The following is a 20,840-nucleotide window of genomic DNA, read 5'->3' on the forward strand; positions in this document are numbered from 1 at the left end:
GGGTTAGGACTACGTATCTATTCAAGAGACACAATTCAACCTGTAACAGGATGTAAACATTCTGAAACCCTGATTGTTTAAACTGTCTTCATTTGATTTGGCTGAATAGAGAACTCTAGGTCGGAAATGATCTCCCTTTGAGATTTCGAAGACATCACTCCACTGTCTATGTGACTCAACTGAGAGGTCTGGTGTTATTTCTGATCTATCATCCTTTGTGTGTGACCCTTTTGTCTCTGTCTGGAAGCTTTTAGGAGCTTCTTTTTATTCCTGAAAGTGAAAGTCACTCAGTCATGTCCGACTCTTTGCCATCCCATGGACTATACAGTCCATGGAATTCTACAGGTCAGAATACTGGAGTGGGTAGCCTTTCTCTTCTCCAGCAGATCTTCCTGACCCGGGAATAGAACCAGGGTCTCCTGCATTGCAGGCAGATTCTTTACCAACTGAGCCGAGGGAAGCCCTTATTCCTCATATCTTTAAATCTTACAGTGATGAGCCTTGGTTTGGCTCTCTCTTCATTCACTGTACTAAGGACTTGGCATATAACCTTGCGATGTGGAGACCCACCATTTGGGTCTTGGTAGTTTTCTTGTACAGTTTCTTTGGTAATTTCTTTTTGTGTTCTGGAATTCCTATTGGTCAGATAGATGTTGGTGTCAGAAACTAAACCTCTGATTTTCTCTTTTCTCTCCTTTGTTCCATCTCTTTGTCCTTTTGTTGTGTTTTGAGGGCTGATTTCCCCAGCTTCATCCACCAGCCCTCCTACTGACCTTTCTAGTTTTGTTTAGCTTGTATTCCCAAGAGCTCTTTTGTGTTCCTGCAAGTTCTTCATGAATGCATTATCTTCTCTCTATGAATGTAAGTTATAGAATTGGGGGCTTTGATCTGTTCCCCCTGAGTTTCTTCTTTTTTGTTTCTGAAGTTCCTTTTAGTAGCTTTCCCACATGCCAGGTAAGAGTAGGACATGTGCTTTTGTTTAAGAGTCAGTAACTTGGAACTTGTTTGGAAGGAGGTTCTGTGGGAGGGGGAGGGTGTGTGTGCGCTCTTTAAAAAAAAAATTATTTTGTTGAAGTATAGTTGAGTTACAGTGTACTATTAATTTCTGCTGTACAGCAAAGTGATTCCATTATATATATATATTTTTTCTATTCTTTTCCATTATGGCTTATCATAGGATATTGAATATTATTCCCTGTGCTATACAGTAGGATCTTGTTGTTTATCCATTCCATATATAATCATTTCCATCTGTTAATCCCAGTCTCCCAATCCTTCCCTCCCCTACTCCCCCTCCTCCTTGTTAACTATAAGTCTGTTCTCTATGTCGATGAGTCTTTTTCAGAGATCAGTTCATTTGTGTCATATTTTAGATTCCATGTCTAAGTAATATTACATGGTATTTATCTTTCTCACTTGGTTCATTTAGGATGATAATCTCTAGTTGCATTCATGTAGCTGCAAATGGAATTATTTCATTCCTTTTCATGGCTGAGTAGTATTTCATTTGTATGTATGTATGTACAAGTGGGGGTGCTCTTGTTGACTTCCCTGTTGGGTGGGGTCCTGGCTCTCCCTGAGGACCCTGGGCCCCATATCTGTGGACCCTTTTTCAGTCACTCTGTTCTCCCCATCTCCTGCAGAACTGGTACCTCAGGTCAGGGCACCTAACTACACTCTACTCAATATCTCCCTGTTCTCAACTTGGCAGCTCGCCCTCTACCCTTGCTGTGCTGGGTCCCCCTGAATCCTGGCCTCTCAGCCTCAGTTTCCCAAAGAGTGAATCTTCTATCTCCACTAGGAGGTGGGGGAGTGCTCCCTCCCTTTGACAGACTCCACTGCCTCTCATTCAGGGTTGAGCTCAATGGTCCTGTTTATGCGAGTCTTCACTGATCCTCCTGACCTTGGTCTAACTCCCTCTTTCTTTTCCTTCCTAGCACTCAGCATTTTCCTCCTAGGTAGGTCTTCCCTGGTGGCTCAGATGATAAACAGTCTGCCTGCAATGCGAGAGACCTGGGTTCAGCCCTGGGTTGGGAAGATCCCCTGGAGGAGGGCATGGCAACCCACTCCAGTATTCTTGCCTGGAGAATCCCCATGGACAGAGGAGCCTGGCAGGCTATACTCCATGGGGTTGCAAAGAGTTGGACAGGACTGAGCAACTAAGCACAGCACAGCACAGGTCTCATTATATGTTTATTTGTTCAACATTTCTCCCTCACCACTGCCCCCAGACCATGAGTTCCATCAAGGCAGTAACTATGCCTCCTGATCACTGCCAAGTTCCGAGAGTCTGGAGCAATATTTACTAAATTAGCCCTTGAGTGAGTGGGAGACTTATTGCAAAATATGAGAGGGGTCCAGTGACTAGTTTTAGTTCCTTGTAGAAGGGCAACATGCTCTGCAGAATGTCAACTTTTTGATGATGGTGATGATTGATCTTTTCTGAGTGGATGCTTTCTCTGTCCCAAGACACAGTGATTGGTAGTATTGTACCCATTTTACAGATGATGGAAGCACAGGCTCAAAGAGGTCACATAGCTTGCAAGAGTAAAGGCCTTGCTCTTGATCACCTCACTCCAGTGCCCCCTCTCCAACTTTCCTAGCGTTCATTCTAACATGTCTTCCTGAAAACATTTCAAACAGACAGAAAAGTGCAAAGAGTGCTGCAGTGAACACCTACATATTCTCAATGTGGATTCTACTGTTAACATTTTACTTTGCCTATCTTGTCCCCTATGTGTCCACTTAGCCATCTGTCTTATTTGTTGGTACAGGTCAAATTCAGTTGTGAACCGTGGTCCATCTCACCCCTTGGCATTTCAATATGGTATCATTCACTAAGGTGAAATGCCAGCATCTCCCGGGTACCATTTGATGAGTTTGACAGGTGTACAGATCTGTGAAACCCAAGCTCCTGTCAAAGTTCAGAACATGAGAGTCATTCTAGAAGGTTCCCTCATGGTCTATCCCCAGTCATGCCCAGTTATGAGATGTGCCCTGCAGTGACTGTGATGGCTCTACAGGGGTCTCTTGCTGCCTGCCAGAATTCCCCTTCTTGCCCTGGGGATAACTAGTTTCTTGTTCTCTGCCTGTCGCAGGAGCCTTGAACCTGAATAGTCCCTGGCTGATGGTCTCCGCGGGTCACAGGCTGTACTGGCCTAACCGAGCCATGTTCCAGGCTGTGTTGGAGCTGACGCTGGGCAAGGCCTGGACCCTCAAGAATTTGGTGATAAACGTGGCCTGCAGGGGCCAGGGCCTCCAGAGGCAGGGCAAGATCCACGTCTACACGCCAGCTACCACCTACCTCCGGGTGCGCATGCTCAGCCACGCCCCCTGCCCACCCCCTCACCAGCGGCAAGGGAGGCTGATTTCTTGTGGTTAAATCTTCTGAGCAAAGGGTTAAAACTGAGGTTTGGGGGTTTTCCATACCCAGTCCCAGATGCTTGAAGTCTGGCTCACTCAGTATTGATGCTCTTCAGAGTTAGTTGCCAAGTGAATTTGAGAGAGTGGACCCCAAAATAAACCTCAATGTCTCATGTTCTTGCTTAGCAGATGATACAGTAAAATATGAAAGTAGGTTGAACTGGTGCCTTGGAAACAAATAGACAGGAAGATTTTGCCAAAACGCAGAATGAAAACTTTGAGGATGGAGGTCAGTTTTATACCACCTGCTGAGTGAAGCAGCATAGCAGTTTGGAAGGAAAGCAACCAGAGAAGGACTTGTGTGGTGTCACATGTGGGAACCTGGTACATCAAGCCTCTCCCTGTGTTGGGATGATGAGTGGACATGGGGGAGGGGTGGTCCAGGCCTGACTTGGGCTCAGGAGGAGTTAGCTTGGTGGGCATGTCTGGGGACAGCATGGTCCCCTCGAGGCAGGGGCCAGGTGGCACCAGCGTGGACTCAGAAGGAGCAGGTGACTCCCGGCAAGGTTAGGGACCTCGAGAGGGCAGCTATGTGACAGATAAAGCCAGGACAGGATGCACGGAGGGGTCGGCCAGCCCACTTCTGCAGGTGACCCAGCGCAGGGGCGTGATGGTGGCCTGGCCTGGGAGAAGACAGCAGAGGCAGGTGTTCAGATTGCAGAACTTACTTGAAGGTGTAGTCGCCTGACTTGCTTATGGATTGGTTTGGGAAAGTGAGGAAGAGACAAATGACCCCAAGTTTTTGGCTCAAGCAGTTGTATAGCTATGGTTTTTCGAGTAGTCAACTACGGATGTGAGAGTTGGACCATAAAGAAGGCTGAGTGCCGAGTTGATGCTTTCAAACTGCGGTGCTGGAAAAGACTCTTTGAGAGTCTTTTGGATAGCAAGTAGATCAAACCAGTCCATTCTAAAGGAAATCAACCCTACATATTCATTGGAAGGACTGAAACTGAAGCTCCAATACTTTGGCCACCTGATTCGAAGAGCTGACTCATTGGAAAAGACCCTGATGCTGGGAAAGATTGAGGGCAGGAGGAGAAGGGGACGACAGGGGATGACATGGTTGGATGGCATCACCGACTCAATGGACATGAGTTTGAGCATGCTCCGGGAGATAGTTAAGGACAGGGAAGCCTGGTGTGCTGCAGTCCGTGGGGTCACAAAGAGTCGGACACGACTGGGCGACTGAACAGCAACAACAAAGTTGTGTAGGAGCAGGTACCATTTGCTGAAATGGGGCCTGTAGATTCTGGGGGTGACCTGTGGTCAGTGATGTATGGGGTAAGGACTTGGGTAGTTCTGGTATTTGGCAGGAGGTTTGGTAATTCCCGAACTCCATCTTGGCCCCATTACCTCTCCTCCTGAGTCCCCTGGGGGAGCTGTATGAACAAGGGACAGAGGCCAGCAGGGCAGTTGTTCCTAGAGGGGCTTAGTGTTCCTAGAGGGGGGCTTGTGCCAAGGGCAGTGGGCTGGGTACACAGCCCAGCACAAGGCTAAAGAGTTCTACTTCCCCCAGCCCCAGTACAAGCCCAAGTAGCACCTAGCTCCTCCCACGGCTCTGAAAACCATGACAATGATGCAGGGAGAGAAGGCTACCCCTCTGTTCTCTGTGTGCCCTTCAGAGATGGCATTGGAGGGGTTTTAAAGGATGAGTAGGAGTTCACCAAGTGGGACTGAGAGAAAGGGAATCCCAAGAGGAGGAAATAGGGTGTACAAAGGCTTTGGTCAGCCTCTTCATCCTCATTGCAGGTTTCCACGGTGACAACCTTGGCACAGAGCCTCTTTAGCAGCCGGAGTGAAATAGAATCAGCCTGGAGTGAAGCGGTGCAGAGCGAGATTCATGCTGAGAACAGCCGAGACCGTAAGATCCTGCACTGCTGGTTGAAGGGCCCCCAGCGGGAGCTGAACCTAACGGCAGCCTACAGGCACACGGAGCAGGTAAGGGTCCTGGCGGCCTGTGCTGGAGGCTCTGCCATCGAGAGACCCCGAATCCCATATCTGGGATGGGGAAGGCTACTAGTTTGGCCTATAAGCCTCCCCGAGACTCAGTTTCTTTATATATAAAATGGACCCCAGCCACACTAGCGCTGACCCCAGAGCAAAGGTCTGCCACCTGGTACTGGACATCCAAGTGCTTCATTCCTGCTGGGCCCCTGGAGAGGTCTTGCCATAGCGGTGTGCCTGTGCAACCTTAAGGTCTGATGGTGTGGAGGCTGCAGCCCATTTGATCAGCTCTTCTTGGTGGTCATTCCTGGAGTGATGAGTGGGCAGTGGGGGCTGCCCCTGGAGACCCCCAGGGCAGGATGTTTCGCAGCTTGGACCCTCCGGGCATCCCTCCGCATCAGCCTGGTCCTCATTGCAGCCATGGAAGAGTCATGTATCGCTGACGGCTCTGGGGACTGGTGCCAGGGGCCATCCTGAGGGCCTGCAGCTGGAGGGCGTACTGGAGGAGCTGGTTCAAGACAGGAGCTTGTACCGGAAGCAGGGAACCTTCTCCCTTCGGTATGTGTGGCCCCTTCCCCCCGGCAGCTTCCCTCGAGGTGTGGTGTCTGCCCAGATCTCCTGTTTTCCAGTGTGGAGGGTCACCAGGGAGCGGGGTGGAGGGGCCCAGACAGAACCCAGAGCTCAGAGATGAGCCTCCTCCCTGAAAGCCCCCATGTCCCTCACCCCCTTTCATTAGTGTGCCAAGGTGGGCACAGAAAACAGTCTTATCACCCCAGGCTGAAAGCGGCTCTGGGGGAACCACTTCAATTCCTGGAGGCACAGCTGGTTAAAAGGCCTGTTCTTTGTTGGGGGGTGAACACCTTGGGATTGGAGTCAGCAGACCCAGCCTGAAGTGCAGGCTGTGCACTGACCAGCTGGGGGCCCTTAGCCATCTACTGTCAGAACTGCAGCAGTAACCAAAACTAACAGCCACTGCATTTGCCAAGGTCTCATCCATTTTAAATCTCATTTATATTTATTGAGCACCTACTATATGCCAGGGCTTCCCTGGTGGCTCAGCTGGTAAAGAATCTGCCTGCAGTGCAGGAGATCTAGGAGACGTGGGTTCCATCCCTGGGTCTGGAAGATCCCGTGGAGAAAGGAATGCACCCCACTCCAGTATTCATGCCTGGAGAATCTCATGGACAGAGGAGCCTGGTAGGCAACAGTCCATAGGGTTGCAAAGAGTCAGACACGACTGAAGGGACTTCGCATGCACGCACATGGACCAAGTCTTTTTTAAAATACATTTATTTGGCTGCATCAGGTCTTAGCTGAGGCACACAGGATCTTTGTTGCAGCACACAGGCTCCTCTAGTTGTGTTGCTCGAGCTTTTCTCTAGTTGTGGCACACGGGCTTAGCAGTTGGAATGTGAGGGCTTAGTCGCTACGTGGCATGTGGGATATTAGTTCCCTGACCAGGGATCAAACCCACAACCCATGCATTGGAAGGTGGATTCTTAACCACTGGACCACCAGGCTAGTCCCCTGTAACAAAGTCTCAACTCTGCAAGACAGTAACAGGCCCCTGGGGCACAGGTGTCCTCCGACCCCACCAGCCGCTGTAATAGCTTCGTCCTGTTCCCCGCTCTCCACGCCAGGCACCCCTGGACTGTGCCCCTCCCGCAGCGCATCCTCCTGCAGGAGACCTTCACGGCCGACAGGCGGCACCAGCGTTACTCCCTGGAGACCAGGGTGGTCCTGGGTGCCCAGGAGGAGACCCTGCAGACCGTGGTCCTGGGCTACCAGGCCGGGCACCCCTATGTGAGTGGGCTCCAGGGTTCAGCGGGGAAGGGCTTCCATACGCCTCTGACCCATCTCTGTGTGTGTGTGTGTGTGTGTGTGCGTGCACACACGTGTGCATGTGTGTGGTTGTCCCTCCCAGGTCTGTGCAGGCCTGACCCACCCATACGATGGCAGGGCCATCCCCAGGAGCTTGGACGGGTGCGTGGTTTCGTGGAATCGGCACGTGGTAAGTGAAGATCCCAGAGCTCTTTTTACCCCAGTGGTCCCCGGTTCAGGCTGCCATCTTCTCTCAACTGGACGAAGCAAACGAAGAATTCCGGCCTGAGTTTTCTGTTCCGCTGTCTGCGTAATTCAATCTACTTGACAGCCCGAGGGAGTTTTTCAACACGCCAGCGTAGTCATTGTTGCCCCCTTACTTAAAAACCCTCACCTCTTCTCTTGGGAGAAAGACCCCAGCCTGGACCCTATGCTAGTCCGAGACCGTGATTGGGACGTGTCTGCTTTCTCATCCTGAGAGCCGCAAGGCATGGCTCACAGTAAGTGCTTAATGAATAGCTGTTGGCCTGGTTCTGTGGAAAGTCCATTCTAGGACTCCCCTGGTGGTCCAGTGGTTAAGACTCTGTGCTTCCAGTGCAGGGGGCACAGGTTCAATTCCTGGTTGGGGAAGTTCCACATGCTGTGTGGTACGACCACAATTTTAAAAAAAGAAAGAAAAATGCAATGCATACCTAATTTAGAGCAGTGGTTGATCAAGTTTTTCTCTGAAGGACCAGATGGTAACTATTGTAGCCTTTGCAGGTCATACAGCCAATGTTGGAACTACTCATCTCTGCCTTTGTAGCTCACAAACATTGTAGGAAACACACAAATGAATGGACACAACTGTGTTCTGATAAAACTTTTGCTGTGGGCTGAATGTTTGTGTACCCAGCCTCCTCCCCAGATTCCTATGTTGAAGCTCTGCTGCTGCTGCTGCTAAGTCACTTCAGTTGTGTCCGACTCTGTGTGACGCCATAGATGGCAGCCCACCAGGCTCCACCATCCCTGGGATTCTCCAGGCAAGAACACTGGAATGGGTTGCCATTTCCTTCTCCAATGTGTGAAAGTGAAAAGGGAAAGTGAAGTCACTCAGTCATGTCTGACTCATAGCGACCCCATGGACTGCAGCCCACCAGGCTCCTCCGTCCATGGGATTTTCTAGGCAAGAGTACTGGAGTGGCTTGCCATTGCCTTCTGTGATGGTATTTGGAAGTGCGGGCTTTGGGTAATCGAGTCGTGAGGGTGGAGCCCTTATGATAAGATTGTTGTTCAGTTGCTCAGCGCTCAGTCATGTCCGAGTCTTTGCCATCCCATGGACTGCAGCCCACCAAGTTTCCCTTCCTTCACTATCTCCCAGAGTTTGCTCAATCTCATGTCCATTGAATTGGTGATGCCATCCAGCTGTCTCATCCTCTGTCGCCCCCTTCTCCTCCTGCCTTCAGTCTTTCCCAGCATCAGGGTTTTTCCAGTGAGTTGGCTCTTTGAATCAGGTGGCCAAAGTATTGGAGCTTCAGCACAATCCTTCCATTGAATATTCAGGTTTGATTTCTAAGATGGACTGGCTTGATCTACTTGCAGTCTAAGAGACCCTCAAGAGTTTTCTCCAGTACCACAGCTCGAAAGCATCAATTCTTCTGTTTTCAGCCTTCTTTATGGTCCGACTCTTACATCCATACATGGCTACTTGAAAAACCATACCTTTAACTATACGGACCTTCGTCGGCAAAGTGATGTCTCTGCTTTTTCATACACTGTCTAGGTTTGTCATGCTGAAGCTGAAACTCCAATACTTTGGCCACCTCATGCGATGAGTTGACTCACTGGAAAAGACTCTGATGCTGGGAGGAATTGGGGGGTAGGAGGAGACGGGGACGACAGAGAATGAGATGGCTGGATGGCATCACTGACTCAATGGACATGAGTTTGAGTGAACTCCAGGAGTTGGTGATGGACAGGGAGGCCTGGCGTGCTTTGATTCATGGGGTCGCAAAGGGTTGGACATGACTGAGCAACTGAACTGAGGTTTGTCATACAGCTTTTTCTTCCAAGGAGCTAGCATCTTTTAATTTTATGGCTGTAGTCACTGTGTGCAGTGATTTTGGAGCCCAAGAAAATAAAGTCTGTCATTGTTTCCATTTTTTTCCTATCTATTTGCCATGAAGTGATTAATCTTAATGATAAGATTAGTGTCCTTCCATAAAGAGGATCAGAGCTGAGCTTTCTCTCCACCACCTGAGGTCACAATGAGAAAATAGCCATCTGCAAACCAGCAAGAGGTTCCTCACCAGAACCCGTGCATGCTGGCACCTTGGTTTTGGACTTCCAGCCTCCAAAACTGTGAGATGTAAAATTTCTGGTGTTTGAGTCACACAGTCTGTGGTATTTCTGTTATAAAAGCCTAAACAACTTGATTTGCAAAAACAGGCTGACCAGTTTTTTCCACCCCCAGTCTGTAGTTTTCAAGCCCTGGCTTAGAGGGCCTTGGCATCTGTCTTCTAGGAGTGAAACTCATTTTTGCCTCTGTGCCCTTAGCAGTTCATCTTCTGTCTCTGGATCTCAGTTCCCTCTTCTGTGCAGTGGAGACAGCAGTCCTCATCTTTATGCGGTTGTTGTGAGGATTGAAACGGAGTGCAGTGATCTTTCTCGAGGACTTGTTGTGCAGTTGCTAAGTCATGTCTGACTCTTTCTGACCCCATAGATGGCAGCATGCCAGGCTCCTCTGCCTTTACTCTTGCCTGGAGCTTGCTCAAACTCATGTCCGTTGAGTCAGTGATGCCATCCAGCCATCTCATCCTCTATCACCCCCTTCTCCTTTTGCCTTCAGTATTTCCCAGCATCAGCGTCTTTTTTAGTGAGTCAGCTTTTTGCATCAGGTGGCCAAAGTATTGGAGTTTCAGCTGCAGCATCAGTCCTTCCAAGGTTGTACTTGGGTGCAATCTTGAGTACTTACAACATGGCTGTAGGCCCTCATCCAAGTCTCCTTCCTGACCCCTCTAGGAAAAGACGCTCCAAGAGATGATCCCATTCTCCAGCAAGCATGTATTGAGCACCTGCTGTGTGCCGGGCCCTGGAGAAGGAAGACAGTGGCGGTTTCTCCCTTGGGGATATCCACAGGTCTGGGGCTGGAGCCGGGCCAGCTGCTGGACATGGAGAGACCTGTGTTTCTGGGGCCTGGCTTCCCCGCCTCTCAGACTGGGCTGTGGGCAGCCCCCAGGTGTGGGAGCTGAAGTCCTTGGAGGTCCTGAGGGGAAACCATGGGCAAGATGACGATCCAGAACACCTGCACAAATGTTTCCCGGCGGTGTGTCCTGTTTTCTAAACCGGAGATTGCAAAATGGCGAATGGGCCAAATCCAGCCTGCAGATGTGTTTGGTTTGGCCTGCTTAGCATTTAAATTAAAGGAAGAAAAGTGTCAACATTTAAATCAGAAGATTTGGAATAAAACCCAGATCTCTACTTCTAATTATAAAAAATTGGAAGATCTGACCTATTGGGCCTGAAACCCCACCTGACACCAACAGGCTAGAACCAAGTAGGTGGGGATGCTTTAATTTAATTTAATTTGACTGTTCTTTCTACAACCCTGTGTGCTCAGTCGTGTCCAACTCTTTGTAATCCCATGAACTGTAGCCTGCCAGGTTCCTCTGTCCATGGGATATTCCAGGCAAGAATACTGGAGTGGTTTGCCATTTCCTTCTCCAGGGTTTTAAAACCCTATCTTTGTTTAATGACACACATTTTCCACTTCTCTTGGACCTTTGTTTCTACCTCCTCCATCCTGGCTCTGAAACAAAGCTGTGTATTCTTTTAGAGATGTTCACCAATGATAAAATTCTAGTGGCAAGGCACTTTTTAACTTATCAGTCAGCACAGGTGGGAAAATATGGCAGCCTGCTGCTTGCACTTAGCATGTGGCAGAAGCGAAATGGTTGTTGAGTGAATAAGTGATTAGCTCTGTGTATACATTTCCTGTTGCTGCTATAATAAATTGCCACAAACTTAGCGGCTTAACACAACACAAATTTATCTTACATGTCTTGAGATCTGAACTAAAAAATGGGTTTCACTTGGTTGAAATCAAGGTGTTTCCAGGATTGCATTCTTTCTAGAAGTTCCAGTTGAGAATCCCCCCCACTTTTTTTTTTTTCTTTTTCTAACTTCTAAAAACCGCCCATGTGTCTTGGTTCATGGTCCCTTTCTCTGTTTTCAAAGGTGGCAGAGTAACATCTTCCTCTTTCTGACCGTGACTCTTGCCTCCCTCTTATAAGAACCCTTGAGACTTCCCTGGCAGTCCTGTGATTAAGACGCCATGTTTTCACTGCAGGGGGCGCAGGTTCAATACCTGGTCAGGGAACTAAGATCTCACATGCTGTTTGACCAAAACAAAAAACCCAACACAAACCAAAAAAGCCTTGTGATTAGCTCATTGGATAATCCAGGATAGTCTGCCCATCTCAAGATCCTTAATTGTAAAATCTCTTTTGCCCTGTAAGGTAATAGATTCCCAGAGTTCAGGGTTGAGGACATGGACATTTTGGGGAAGGTGGGTATTTTTCTGCCTGCCACATTGTGAATTAAACATTCTTCCACTTAGCATGGCATTGCCCTTGGGATTTCAGGCTATAACTACAACTAGTGATTCTGCCGGAGAAGGCAATGGCACCCCACTCTAGTACTCTTCCTGGAGAATCCCAGGGACAGAGGAGCCTGGTGGGCTGCTGTCTATGGGGTCGCAGAGAGTCAGACATGACTGATGCGACTTAGCAGCAGCAGGGATTCTGCATTTGTCTAGATACTTGTTGAGCACCTACTGTGCACCAGGTGCCATGCTGAGTGTTACAACTGCAGCAGTGACTAGAACAGTCATCCTTGTGAATGAGAAACAGGCCCTCAAGCCTACCCTGTGCACCCTACCAGTGGGCACTGGAGTTTACATACATATCAAAGACCCCCTGTGCACCTTCCCGCTTTCTTTCCTGTGAGTGGCACAGTGTAGACTGCTTTCACCCATCAATCTTGGAACCACTCTGATTGCTGGGTTCCGAGAGTGGCCTCTGCAGGCACTCAGAGATGGGGAGTCCCCTCTCTCAGGGCTGTCGGTTCTTGTACAGGCTAAGAACAGAGGTGTCGAGGCCACTCTGAAAGTCAACCAGAAAGTCTTGTTGCACCTGAAGGCTCTGCACCATGACAGATCGCGGCGTGGTGAAGTCTGGCATAACCTAGCCCTGGACGTGGCTCACTCCTTCCAGGTACCCATCCCTGGGCTGGGCAAATGCCGGTTGGTGACCTCCAAGCAGAGCTCGACTGCTGGCGAGAGTAAAAGGTACTGTCTGTTATTTCCTAGCTGACGTTCCCCCAAGCCCTGAATGTGGACGGGGACTTTGTCCTCAGACAGAGTCACGAGGGAGCATTTGACTGTGGTGTGGATGCACGAGCCACCATCAACCGCAACGTCACGTCCCAGGTCAGAAGACTGAGTTCTGCCTCCTAACTGGGGGAGGAGGGGATTTAATGTTAGCATGTCCTGTATGGGACAGCTGAGGAAGTGGCAGGGTGACCCTGGCAAGCTGATAACACAGGCTTTATTTTTGCAGCGTGCATATGATGAATCAGGGTGCACCATGGTGACAAAAGTTTGCTTTACTGTGAAAGTTTATTCTGCAGTCATGTCACAGTTCATTGTGGGTCTGCTCCACACAGTCACTCAGGGACCCAGGCTCCCACCACCCTGTGGCTCTGCCCCAGCTGGCTAGATGAGGAGAAAGAGGGTGAGAATTTTGCAGGAGGTTTTCGTTGGTCAGGTACATAAGTAATTCCATTGGTGGGAACTCATCATTTGACCCCTACCCAGCTGCAAGGGTGGAAAAGGCAATGGCAACCCACTCCAGTATTCTTGCCTGGAGAATCCCAGGGACAGAGGAGCCTAGTGGGCTGCGGTCTGTGGGGTCGCACAGAGTCGGACACGACTGAAGCGACTTAGCAGCATCAGCAGCAGCTGCTGCAAGGGAGGCTGGGAAATGTAGTTTTAGCCGTATGTCCTAGAGGGAAAGAAAGTACATTTTGGTGAATATATAGCAGCCACTGTGGGTATATTCATTAATTCACCATATATTGATAGTGTCTCTGCTGCATGCCAGGTTCTGTGCCATGTATTGGGACTGCACAGATGGCTGTGTTTCTGTTCTCATCTCCAAGGAGCTTTCAGGTTCAAATCCCAGCTCCACTCTCGACTTGCTGTGTGACTTTGGGTAAATTATTCAACCACGCTGAGTGTCAGTCTTTCCTCCTGTGAAGAAGGATAGTAATACAGGGTAATGATTGAACAAGATGATGATTGTAAAACCAGCTTCCCAGTGGCTGGTTCATGCTGCTGCACTGCGTCACTTCAGTCGTGTCCGACTCTGTGTGACCCTATAGACAGAAGCCTACCAGGGTCCCCCGTCCCTGGGATTCTCCAGGCAAGAACACTGGAGTCAGGGTCAAATAAATGGCAACCGTGAACACAGCAGACATGAGCAGACCCCACGGCACGGGGAGGATGGGGTCTGCGGTCCGAGAGCTGTCCTCTCAGCCCCGTGTCTGGGACCTCACTTCTCAAGCTTCTAAGTAAGGCAGTCTCCGTAAGATTCAGGCTGAGGATCGTCCTGGAAGGATAGTGGCTTCAGGCATCTGCTGTGGGCCTGGGTTTGGGACAACTCTGGGATGGCCTGTCCCTCCTCAGTGCCCAGCCAGCCACCTTCTTGGGTTCTGCATCTCACTCCTTGCTCCCTCTGACCCCTAACCCCTTCTCCGCATCCCCCTCCTAACAGGTCTTGGTCCAGCTGAACGGATCTGACTCCCACTCGGTGGTTTCCTTCCAGCTCAGACATCCCTGCGGACCCACGTTTCCTCCAGACTTACAGGTACAGACGGTGGTCCCTTTGGGATGACCTCAGTTACCTGCCAAGTGTTGTCTTTGAGCAGCCAGCTTGCTGGGAGATGGGGCGGAAGGAAGGGAGGATGGAGGGAAGGGAGCAGGGGGAGGGCCACACCTCGATGCTAAGCTTAGCCAGAGAGCCCCTCCAGAATCAAGAACAGATGGGAAGGAGATTTCCAAATCCGTCATTTGGAAGTGACTGTTCAGGCAGGAAGGGTTTTCAGCTCCCTGGAGGGTGAAAGGATCACGTTTCACCCTTGAAAATGGAGAGAGGCAGAATTGTCCTCGAAACCCCGCCCTGTGGTTGGATCTGGAAGAAACTGTATGAGCCTTCAGAATGGCGTTTTAGATCCCAGAGTATTTTGCCCAGTGTGGGGTAGAAACACTGTAGGGTTTCATTCTACAGGGAAAGGAAGCGGCAGGGAGAGGAGTGCAGGTGGGAGGGCTGTGCTCTACTCCCCCAGGGCTGGCTCAGTAGAAAGCCCCCCACCTCGGTTGCTTTGAGAGTATGCCGTGGACACAGGAATTAGGCTGCGGGCTGGGGAGATGGAGGTGTAGGGGGGTAACCCCCCACTGGGATGAGGACCAGAATTCGATAGCCGTTTTTAAATGCCTGCTGTGGCCTCAGTCCTGCGCCTGTGGGTTTTGACAACTTGAGGGGAGCCCGAGAAGGGCTCTGAAGACGGGACGCTGATCGCTCTCAGGCATGTTTTCTCATGTGTTGGGATCTCTGAAATCAGGCTGTGTCTTCAGACCCACACTGGTTCATTGTCTCATCAGCAGCCTTTTCACTCCGAGATGTATAAAATCATGGCACCTGTCAGACTGGAAAATGTGCCATCGCCAAAGTCAGTTATAACAGGAGCTGATGTCCCTTGAACGTTCGTCGTGTGCCAGGCTCTGGTCTCAGCCCTTGATGTGGGTCATCTCGAGGGTGCCTCGTGCTGCTGCTGTCTCGGCATGTCATAGATGTGACTCTGAGGCACCCAGAGGTGATGTGACCTGTACAAGGTCATGGAGCACATAAGCGGAGGTCTTGGATGGGCACCCAGGCAGTCTGGATTTGTAGCCCAGTGTGTCCCCAGGGCTCACAGAGAGGGTGGAGGAGTCCTACTGGAACCTTGGGTGCTGGGTCACCTAATGGATTCAGATTTTATTATTACTTTTTGTAAACTTAGAGTATAGTTGAATTACAATGTTGTGTTAGTTTCAGATGTATAGCGAAGTGATTTAGTTATATATATGGGTTGGGAAGATCCCCTGGAGAAGGGAACAGCTACTCACTCCAGTATTCTGGCCTGGCGAATTCCATGGACTGTATAGTCCATGGGGTCGCAAAGAGCTGGACACAAATGAGCGACTTTCACTTCATATGTATATATATGTATATGTATCTCCACTCTTTTTAAATCTTCTTTTCCCATATAGGCCATTAAGAGTATTGAGTATATTATTAAAAACAGCAGGAGCCTTTGCTCACATTATCTCTGTGTTTGAATGAGGGCTGGGCCTGGGGGGCAGGAACCCAGCCTTCTCAAACCCATCCCCCCAAAACATCAGGTATCTCTTCACTGATGTTTCTCAACCTGATTTTCATTACTGTATCCCTAACCAAGGAGGCTGGTTAGACACTTTTCCCCTAATTGTCCGCTCTATGAAAATTTAAGCCCACACGTGTCCTTTATTTCTGTTATATGCAGATGCATATCTGTGCCTTGTATAAGAAGTTATTTTTTTAACCAGCGTCCCTCCCCCCCGCAAGAATCAATTATGCATGTAGAGCGATATTGCCTCTGTTGAGAGTGCATGCTCACAAGGCCTCTTGGGGCCCGCAGAGTCAATCAGAGAAGACACGGTGTACCCTGGAGGTTCCCAGCTTCAGCTGCACGTTAGAAGCAGCTGGGGGCAGTTTTATTAATAGAACACCTGGACTGCAGCCTGGAGATGCTGAGTTGATTGGTTAGGGAGTCCCAGGCGCTCTTTTAAAAAATGAATAAATCTCAGTTTTTAGAGCAGTTTTAGGTTTACAGGAAAATCGAGCAGAAAGTACGGAGAGTTCTCCTAGACCCCTGTTCTCCACACGGTTTTCCCACTTATTAACATCTTGTGGGACTTCCCTGGTGGTCCAGTGGTAGACTGTGCTTCCACTGCTGTGGGGTGCCGGTTCGATCCCTGGTCGGGGACTGAGATCCTGCATGCTGCATGGCTTGCCAAAATAAAAAATAGATAAAAGGAGAATGTTTAAAAAATAAGCCAAACATCTTGCCTTAGTGTGGTACATTTGTTAAAATGGAGGGACCAATATTAATTCATTATGAACTAAAGTCCATCATTTGCTTTAAGGTTTTCTCTTTGTGCCATCCATTCTGTGGGTTTTGCCAAGTGCATAGTGTCATAAATCTGCTTTCATAAATCTGTATCACGCATAGTAGTTTCACTGCCCTAAAGATCCTTTGCGATCCCTCTGTTCCTCCTTCCCTCTCTCTTACCCTCTGGCCACCAGTTACCATTTTCTGTATTTTTAGTTTTACCTTTTCCCCCTGGAACATCATACAGTTAGAATCATTCAGTTTGTAGCCTTGAAGTGAAAGATTGGTTTGTTTCATTTAGAATGGGGTGTTACAATTCCTTTGTGTCTTTTCACGGCTTAATAGCTCATTTCATTTTATCACTGAATACTGTTGCATTGCATGGGATACACTGCTGTCTATCAATTCAAGTAGCGAGAGGCCAGGCATACTTGTAAAAGCTCCCCATGCGATTGTAATGTGCAGACTGGGCCAGGCCAGATTCTACCCTGTAGTGGGGGAACCAAGGCCCAGATCAGGAAGTGGGCTTCAGATCCTACAGAGCTGGTGGAAGAGTGGGCCTCGCTGCTTGCACCCTACTCCTCTGCCCATCACCCTGGGGGGCCTGGCCAGGCCTTTGCTCCAACCTCATCCCAGGTGTGAAAGTGAAATTGCTCAGTCGTGTTCGACTCTTTGTGACCCCATGGACTGTAGCCTGCACCAGGCTCCTCTGTCCATGGGATTTTCCAGGCAAGAATACTGGAGTGGGTTGCGATTTCCTTCTCCAGGGGATCTTCCCAATCCAGGGATCGAGCCCAGGTCTCCTGCCTTGCAGGCAGACACTTTACCCTCTGAGCCACCAGGGAACTCACCCCAAGTGTGGCCCCTCCTTATGCACCAGACACTCTCTCCTTTGACCTCCAGAGCTTCTAGGGGTTCTCTGGGCCCCACAGGGCACTGTGGAGCGTACTTTTCTGTAACTGAATTGCCCAGGGGTCTTCTGCTCCCCCCAGCAGCCCTATTTCAGGCACAAGCATGAGTTTTAGAGCCAGGCATCCCCAGGTTGAATATGTGAGTCTCTGAGCCTCAGTTTCTTCATTTGTAAGACAGAAATCCCACCTCATAGGTAGTGGGAAGGACAGGGTGATCCTCTGTTTCTGGGCAAGGAGCTGGGGTCAGGGAAGGCTTCCCCCTATTCTTCCCTTTGTCTTATTTCTCTTCCTGAGTGTTTTCTGTCCACTGTGTTTGGTGATGCTCAGTGTTGGAGTGACTCGGGAAGACTTCCTGGAAGAAGAGAACCTCTTACATACCCAGCTCCCACAGACCCTTCTTGTCCTTCCTCTGCTTTTTTTTTTTTTTAATAGTATCTTTTATGAAAATAAAAAAGGGGGGTTCCCCTGGTGGCTCAGATGGTAGAGCATCTGCCTGTAATGCAGGCAGAGCCAGGTTTGACCCCTGGGTTGAGAAGATCTTCTGGAGAAGGGAATAGCTTCCCATTCCAGTATTCTTGCCTGAAGAATCCCATGGACCGAGGAACCTGGCAGGCTACAGTCTATCGGGTCGCAGAGTAGGACGTGACTGAGTGACTAATGCTTTCACTTTTACTGTTTTATAAAAGTATGTGTTTATTTATCATGTGGCTGTGTTGGGTCTTAGTTGTGGCACGCGGTGTCTTCCTTGTGTCACGGGAGATCTTTGTTGCAACACACGGATCCTCTACTTGAGCCGCAAGGGCTCAGTAGTTGTGGCTCACACGCTAAGTTGCTCTGTGGCATGTGGGATCTTAGTTTGTCCCCTGCATTGCAAGGTGGATTCTTAAGTACTGGACTGTCAGGGAAGAACCCCCAACACCCCTGCTTCTGAACTCTGTCCTCTTTCCCTGCAGGTGCAGGCGGCTGCCGGGCGCTACCGAGAGCGCAGCCTCAATGGCGCCCTGTCTGTGCACGTGTCTGGCAAGGAGCTGGTTCTGCTGGAGGCCGGTGAGAGCCAGGACCATCACAGGAACACCCGGGGCTGGGGTATGAGCGTCCTCCTACAACAGGAGGTCCTCAGAGCCCCCAGGGCTGTTCAGCTGCAGCTCTCCAGCAAGGTCGCCCCAGCCAGGTGACCATCCCCAGGCGGCTTCAAGGAGGGAGGGGGCCCCTGAGGTTGAAGGGCTGAAGTGCTGGGAGATGGGAAATCATCACCCAGAAGTGCCCTCTGGGACCATCGCTGAATGGGATAGGACCATCTGTGCCATTCTTGATTTTAAGGCTTGAGGGAGTAGAAAGGAGGAGACGTTCAATTTTCCACTTTGATCTATTTTCCTTTCTTTTTTAGTTACAACAGCATTCACAGTTGTTGTTAAGTTGCTAAGTTATGTCTGATTCTTTTATGACCCAGTGAACTATAGCCTGCCAGGCTCCTCTGTCTGTGGGATTTCCCAGGCAAGAATATTGGAATGCGTTGCCATTTCCTCCTCCAGGGGATCTTCCTGGACCAGAGATTGAACCCGTGTCTCCTGCATTGGTAGGCAGGTTCTTTATCGCCTAGCCATCTGGGAAGCCTTATTCCCAATCTTCAAAGGGTTTGAGGTAGATTATGAAAATGTACATTGTTCTAGGTCAAGAACTGGCAAACTTTCAGGAGAGGACAGGATGATAAATATTTTCGGATCTGTGGGCCATGTGCTCTCTGCGGCAGGTCCTCTGCTATCGTAGCACAAAAGCATCACAGTCAACATGCAAATCAATGCAAGTGGCCAAGTTCTGATAAAACTTTATTCACTATACAGGTGGGCTGTTTGGGCCCACAGCTTGCCAATTCTTATTCTCAGTTTCAAAAAAAAATACATGAGGAAATTAGGGTGAAGGGAAGGAAAAATGGGAAGATGATCAAAGTGGCATCGGTAAATGAAATGCGTGTCTTTTTCTAGAGTGGAGCTGATGATTTGACTCTGAGCTTCCTAGCAGCCAGTGCAAAGTAAGAAACCGAACAATGGCATTATTTGTAAATAGTGCCTTTCCTTAGGGAAACACACACACACACACACACACACACACACACACTCACACCTGTGTGAGTGTGTACCAAGGAAAGCATGGCTGATCTTGCCCCTGGTCTTGGGATTCCCATGGAAAGCATCTCCCATGGTGTCATATACAGAACATACCATGTGGGACTTCCCTGGTGGTCCAGTGGTTAAGACTCTGCACTTCCAATGCAGGGGGCATGGGTTCGATCCCTAGTCAGGAAAGTAAGTTCTTACATGCCTCGTGTGTGCTAAGTCACTTTAGTCATGTCTGACTCTTTGTGACCCCATGGATTATAGCCCGCCAGGCTCCTCTGTCCATGGGATTCTCCAGGCAAGAACACTGGAGTGCGTTGCCATGCCCTCCTCCAGGGGATCTTCCCTATTCAGGGATCAAACTCCTGTCTCCTGTAGCTCCTGCATTGGCAGTCGGGTTCTTTACCACTAATGCCACCTGGGAAGCCTTACGTGACTTGAGTCAAGAAAAGAAAAAAACCCAAACAAACAAAAAAAACGATGTGGGGTGGTTGGCACCATGTCGCCTGCCCCGATTCTCCAGGAATTTTAACAGCAGGCTTCCTGGGACTGTTTTGTCCCTCGTCCCCCACCATAATAACACAGACCGATAACTCATTAGCAGTATCAGTGCAGCATGGGTAGTTCCACGCTTTCCTCCACTTTACGGAAGAAACTGAGGTTCAGGGGGTTATGACCTTGTGCAAGGCCACGCGGTGAGTGGGCAGCAGCGCTGGGATTCAGTCTCATGTTTGACTGACCTCAAAGCGTGTGATCTGAGCCCTCTGTTACACTGCATCCCTGTAGGCTGAGGGCCCAGTAAGGCGATCCCATGATGGGACTGAAGTGTGGGGTTAGGAGCGCACTTCATATGGCCAGACTGGCTTACTTGAAGGGGAAAAACACCATTTGCTGCAGAGATAGCTGCTTATGTTTTCCACGCCCCCATTATTTTCCTTCCTAGGATCTGGCTGTTTTCCAAAGCCCTGCTGGACCAGAACACAGTGCAGCTCTTCCTCAAGGCTTCCGAGGAGTGGAGAGGAGGCCGGGTCCTGACCCTGCGGAGCCAAGTCCAGCATACAGTGGCCTCCTGGGCAGCCCTGCCCCGTCTTCTGACCCTTGTGGGAGTGCTGAAGCAGAAGGAGGTGCTCAGAGAGGGTGAGAGCCCAGGGAGCACCGTGGGATCGTGGGCAAGCACTCTCTGTGGATCCTCCATGTGGACGAAATCCTACACGTATTCAAGTCCTCAGATGCTCTGTTCCAGCGTCACACACACTCGTGATGCTCCTTGGTCAGGAATTAGTACCTTGGACTTTGCTGGGGGCTCAGCTGGAACAGAATCCGCCTGCCAGTGCAGGAGATTTCCAGAACCGCAGGTTCGAACCCTGGGTCAGGAAGATCCCCTGGAGGAGGAAAGGAC

The 20,840-nt window shown here is 49.7% G+C and overlaps 1 protein-coding gene and 1 non-coding gene across 2 annotated transcripts in view; both read left to right on the plus strand.

Moving 5' to 3' along the window:
- The window catches only part of APOLTP (apolipoprotein lipid transfer particle homolog), a 179,414-nt gene that overhangs the window by 74,956 nt on the left and 83,618 nt on the right, over window positions 1-20,840 (plus strand). Inside the window, exons 29-38 of the mRNA XM_088833046.1 lie at window positions 3,099-3,310; window positions 5,173-5,361; window positions 5,786-5,925; window positions 7,008-7,170; window positions 7,292-7,378; window positions 12,303-12,440; window positions 12,536-12,655; window positions 14,001-14,093; window positions 18,281-18,498; window positions 20,385-20,578. Of these exons, the coding sequence (XP_088689172.1) occupies window positions 3,099-3,310; window positions 5,173-5,361; window positions 5,786-5,925; window positions 7,008-7,170; window positions 7,292-7,378; window positions 12,303-12,440; window positions 12,536-12,655; window positions 14,001-14,093; window positions 18,281-18,498; window positions 20,385-20,578 (1,554 nt within the window). The remainder of the gene's footprint in view (window positions 1-3,098; window positions 3,311-5,172; window positions 5,362-5,785; window positions 5,926-7,007; window positions 7,171-7,291; window positions 7,379-12,302; window positions 12,441-12,535; window positions 12,656-14,000; window positions 14,094-18,280; window positions 18,499-20,384; window positions 20,579-20,840) is intronic.
- On the plus strand, window positions 19,558-19,630 carry TRNAG-UCC (transfer RNA glycine (anticodon UCC)). The gene has a single exon. It is a non-coding gene; the product is annotated as a tRNA-Gly (tRNA).

This window comes from Moschus berezovskii, chromosome 27 (genome assembly GCF_049115385.1).
Source record: "Moschus berezovskii isolate FMDL1 chromosome 27, NW_MosBer_1.0, whole genome shotgun sequence".
Classification (NCBI taxonomy): domain Eukaryota; kingdom Metazoa; phylum Chordata; class Mammalia; order Artiodactyla; family Moschidae; genus Moschus; species Moschus berezovskii.